Here is a 5781-nt window from a genome sequence, read left to right as displayed (position 1 = left end):
TGCTATTTTTAATCTTTCCCTCTCTTTCTCTCTCTCTCTCATTCTCTCTTTCTCTCAATATTTTGTTATTATTTTTAACCCACCCACCCATCCATCCACCCATCCATCCATCTATCCATCTATCCATCACAAACATGTTGATGTATTGATGGCAGATTGGCACATTTTAACGTTCATTTCTTTGCAAATGCAGAAATATAAAAAAAATCAGAGAAAAGGGAAAGGGATAGAGAGAAAATAGAGAAGGAGAGAGAGAGAGAGAAAGCTAGCTCAGTTGGCAGTAGTGCCATATCTCGTGATGCTATGGAGCAATGGCCAGGTTCGATTGCAATACTGTCTGTTTGATGGAGGATGGGTGCTCTAGTGTACGTACATGTGTTCGCTAAACCCGTCTTGTACTGTAGACGTGTGTTTGAGTGTGTGTGTGTGTGTGTGAGTGTGTATGTGTGTGTGTGTCTGTGTGACTAATTTAAGTGTCCCGTGGTCTGAATGTTATAGCCTAAAGTTTAACTAAAAGTATAGAATAAAAAAAACTGGAGAACATAACATCAAAATGAGAAGGGAGAGAGAGAGTGAGATAGAGAGAAAAAGAGAGAAAGAAAGAAAGAAAGAAAGAAAGAAAGAGAGGAAGAAAGAGAGACAAATAGGGAAGATAAACAAGAGGGAGTCGTGACAAAAAGTAGCAATCGTTAATTTTTTCCAAATTATAAGTTTATAGGTGTGCGGAGATTGTACAACACTCAAATGTGTGTTTGTGTCTGCTCATGTTCATATTTATCCTCTTGTTTAAGATTTTCGGAATAAATTTTAATTAATAACAATAATAACAAATTAATAATGTCCGTTTTTTACATGCGTTTGACGATTTCATTTGAGTTAATTAACTTCGGCTGGTAAAACTTTATTTATTACTATTACTCTTATTATTATTATTTATTATTATTATTATTTATTGTTATTATAATTATTATTTATTCTTATTATTATTAATTTGAAGAAATGCTAATTGTGAAATTAATAATAATCTTCTAAAACATCGATTATAAGATAAGACGATGGTATTTCATGAAATTTTAGCTTGAACTCTGCTTATTCGTTCGTTCATTAATTCATTTGTTCATTCATTCGTTTGTTCATTCACTCATTCATTCGTTTGTTCGTCCGTTCGTTCAATCGTTCATTTGTTCATTATTTTTTGATAATTTTTCACTTGCGCTAAAAAAATATTTCTTTCTCTTGCTAATCACATCTGTCGTGCATAGCTTCACATTATATATTTTTTCTATTTTAAGTATGTGTGTGTTTATGATCGTGTTTGTGCGTGTGTTCGTGTGTGTGTGTGAATTGGAGCCTGATTTTTATGTGCAATCGTTAATGTGTGTGTGTGTGTGTGTGACTTTGTTTGGTGTGTGTGTGTCTGTGAATTTATAAATGGATGAATGTGCGAATGAAAGAATAAATGATTGAATGAATGAGTGGATGAATGAACATTTGGATGAGTAAATACAGAAAATAGTAACTGATAACTTTTAATTAATAATTAGTTCGCACTCACACACAAAAAACACACAGACACACAGACACACAGACACACATAGACAAACACAGACATCACCAGATGAATAGTTTTTACATTTATTTCATCCCATCGTTACCTTCCTTGCTTGCCTGTGTTTGTTATTCATCCTTTGTATTTTTTCCTCCCTCTCTCTCTCTCTCTCTCTCTCTCTCTCTCTCTCTCTCTCTCTCTCTCTCTCTCTCTCTCTCTCTCTCTCTCTCTTTCCCTCTCTTCTTGACTGGATGAAAAAATACAAAAACTTGTATTTATTTAGGTATTTTGTGTATTTATGTGTACGTGTGTATGTGTGCTATTATGGTTATTATTATTATTATTTTTATTATTATTATTGATGTTTTTTATTTCTGCACTGTTTCAATTATGCTGAATGATTGGATGAAGAGGCTAAAATGGAAACATAAGATCCCTCTACACTAATCCAACTACTACTAGTACTACTACTACTACTACTACTACTACTACTACTACTACTACTACTACTACTACTACTACTACTGCTACTACTACTACTGCTACTACTACTACTGCTACTACTACTACTGCTACTACTACTACTGCTACTACTACTACTACTACTACTACTACTACTACTACTACTACTACCAATACTAACTACTACTATTACTACTACTATTACTACAAAAACAACAACAACTACTACTACTATTAAAATAATTAATAGTAATAATTATGATAGTAATCATATTTTTAGATCCGTATGTCAAGGTTACGGGAAAACCCGAAGCTGTTGCAGATGCTAAAAATAGAATTCTCTCTAATCTTACAACAAAGGTTGTTAATATTATTATTATTATTGTTGTTGTTGTCGTTGATGTTGTTGTTGTTGTTGTTGTGGTTGTTATTGTTGTGGGTTGTTGTTGTTGATGATGATTGTGATGGTAAAAAAGCTGATGCACATGATGATGATGTGATATGGTGATGATTTGGTTATAAATCATCACCATATTATAAATTTGGTAATGATGGTAATAATAATAATGATGATGGTGGTGGTGACGATGATGATAACGACGTGGTGATGATGATTCACCATAGCATCATCATCACTATCACCATAAAATCATCATCATCACCATAAAATCATCATCGTCATCATAATCATAATCGCCACCAGAGTTCAAGGGTCACTTTTAAGATGAACGTTTCACACACGGAACATTCGCACGTTATTGGGAAAGGCGGGAATAATATCAAAAAGGTATTATTATTACAATTATTATTATTACAATTATTATTATTACAATTATTATTATTACAATTATTATTATTACAATTATTATTATTATTTTTATTACCATTAGGTGATGTTAGAAACCGGCTGCCACATACATTTTCCTGATTCCAACAAAAGCCAGAATAACCACAACAACAACAACAATAATAATAACAAAACTAATAATAACTGTCTTGTGGAAAAAAGCAACCAGGTGAGTTGATTGAGTGATTGGTTAGTTGTTTGGTTGATTAATTAATCGATTGATACATTTTTAGATTGATTGATTGATTGACTGACTGACCGACCGACCGACCGACCGACCGACCGACCGACCACCGACCGACCGACCGACCGACCGACCGACCGACCGACCGACCGACCGACCGACTGACTGGTAGACTGACTGACTGACTGACTGGCTGGCTGACTGACTGATCGATCGATTGATTCGCTGCAGGTTTCGATAGCTGGAGCTTTCCCAAACGTTGAAATTGCAAGGTCAAAAATCAGGGTCAGTGATGATAACGACGACGACGACGATGATGATGATGACGATGATGACGATGATGATGATGATGTTGGCGGTGACGCTTGCACCCCCATTAACGCATTCTTCAAGCCTGCTTTTATTTCATATTTATTTTTTGTATTCTTATTTATAAATGTTATTCTTAGAAACATTTGTAGTTAGTTTCAGTAGTAGTAGTAGTAGTAGTAGTAGTAGTAGTAGTAGTAGTAGTAGTAGTAGTAGTAGTAGAAATAGTTGTAGTAGAAGTAGTAGCAGCTGTAGCTTCAGCGGTAGTCGTTGTACTCTTAGTAAAAGTAGTGGCTGTAGCTCTACTGTAATAGTAATAGATATGTGGAACATACGTTTGTATTAATATACACACACACACACATACACACACACAAACACACATTCCCACAAACACACACACATTCATACACACAAGCACACACAAACATAAACAAATGTACAAGCTTCCAGACGTTTTCAGACATAACAAACACATAAGAAATTTAGTTAATGAAGATATAAAGTACTGAAAACAAAGTTCAAACGTCTGTGTGTGTTTGTTTGTGTGTGTGTTTGTTTGTGTGTGTGTGTTTGTGTGTGTGTGTTTATGTGTGCGTGTTTATGCGTATATGTAGGTGTATGTGTGTGTATCATTTTATGAGTATGTATCTCTATAATTAAAACTATTTGTATGTTTGGATGAGTTGCAATAAATAAACCGATTACATACAAGAAAACGAAAATATATCTACACTTACCTACATATACACACACACACATATACACCCACACACACACATATACACACACATATACACCCACACATACGCACACTTGTACACGCATATACTCACACATACAAACGTACATACGCAAACGCATACAACAGAAACACGAATCAGTACTCCTATCTAATGTGATTCATGGTCTACATTCTTGTACCTAACACACGCACACACATACACGTACACACACGCACACACACGTACACACACGCACACACAAACACACAGAAGCACACAATTCAATTTTAATTCTTATCACTAACAAGAGCTAAAGGAAGGAAGAAAATTTGCCACACAACAATCTCAAAAGTGAGAATCACGGCTTAAACTGCAAAAAGTTATTGAAATCCAATATAACTAAACTCAGAAGATAGAAACTGTTTTTTTAAGAAACCAACTTCAAACTTTCAATTTAAAAAAAAGACTCTGTAAAATGTGTGTGTGTGTGTTTGTGTGTGTGCGTGTATGTTTGTATGTGTGTGTGTGTGTGCGTGTGTGTGCGTGTGTGTGTGGTGTGTGTATAGTTGTAGAATATATAATACCCGTGCTTTTTGTACGCAAGAGTTACAATAATTTCATGCGATTGTTATTTATCGTCATCGCTGGTGGTCAAAATCATCATCGTCGTCATCATCCTTCTCCTCTTCTTCATCATCATCATCGTCGTCATCATCATAATCATCACTGTCGTCGACTCATCCTCATCGCCACAATCGCTACTTCGACAGCTGCAGTTTCGACCCTCAATACTTCTTAATATTATCACAATTTTAATCGTCAAGGCCATACAACCACTCACTCACTCACTCACTCACTCACTCACTCACTCACTCACTCACTCACTCACTCACTCACTCACTACAATCACCACTGACGTCATCTCTAAAATCGCCCTCCTCAACTTCAAACTTCAGGACCTCCTACCCCTGACCTTCACCTTTGACGTGCCCATCGTAAGCCCCGCACAGATAAACGCCGAACTCTTGACCCTAATCGAAGAACTACAGCGGAAGTACGAGGTGACCGTGAGCATCAAGCCCCAGCTTTCTTCCGGGTACGTCATGTCCGTGTATATCAGGACCAGCGTCTTCAACGCTGACTCTGCCAGGAAGGTGGCCGACACCATATTTGGTCACGTGACTGGCCGAGACGGGGTGGGTTTGTGTGTGTGAGGATTTTTTTTTGGTTGTTGGGGTGAGATTTGGCTTTTTTTTGTTTTTAAGAGTGATTTTGTAGGTGTTGTTGGAGGTGCAGTTGTTGATGTTTACGTTGTTGTGCGTGTTGTTGTTGTTGTCGGTTGCATCTGACGTGTTTAATTTTTTGTGTCTGTGATGTTAGTGACGTTGTCATTGAAGATGTTGTTGTTAAAGTTGTTGCGGTTGTTGTTGACGTTGTTGATGTTGTTGTTAAAGTTGTTGTTAAAGTTGTTGATGTTGTTGTTAAAGTTGTTGCGGTTGTTGTTAAAGTTGTTGCGGTTGTTGTTAAAGTTGTTGCGGTTGTTGTTGTTGTTATCATTGTCGTCGTTGATGTTTACGTAGTTAAAGATGAGGTCAAGGTGTTTATTTGGGTTGACGAGTGTGTGTTGTTTTATGTCTTGTGACTGTTGTTGCTGTTGTTGTTGTTGTGCGTCCATTCTACTGATAGTGATCTTGTAGGAGTGGTT

At 36.4% G+C, this 5781-nt stretch overlaps 1 protein-coding gene across 1 annotated transcript in view; it reads left to right on the top strand.

Annotated features, from left to right (window-relative positions):
- HELRODRAFT_189556 (hypothetical protein) overlaps positions 1-5781 on the top strand; it is a gene marked incomplete at its 5' end in the record, with an annotated part of 11559 nt that overhangs the window by 3782 nt on the left and 1996 nt on the right. The window contains 4 exons of the mRNA XM_009030716.1: positions 212-319; positions 2292-2371; positions 2715-2798; positions 5033-5276. Coding sequence (XP_009028964.1) covers positions 212-319; positions 2292-2371; positions 2715-2798; positions 5033-5276 — 516 coding nt within the window. The remainder of the gene's footprint in view (positions 1-211; positions 320-2291; positions 2372-2714; positions 2799-5032; positions 5277-5781) is intronic.

Source organism: Helobdella robusta (assembly GCF_000326865.2).
Source record: "Helobdella robusta unplaced genomic scaffold HELROscaffold_7, whole genome shotgun sequence".
NCBI classification, from domain to species: domain Eukaryota; kingdom Metazoa; phylum Annelida; class Clitellata; order Rhynchobdellida; family Glossiphoniidae; genus Helobdella; species Helobdella robusta.
The sequence above is the reverse complement of the archived record's forward strand: the minus strand, read 5'-3'. Positions and strand labels throughout refer to the sequence as shown.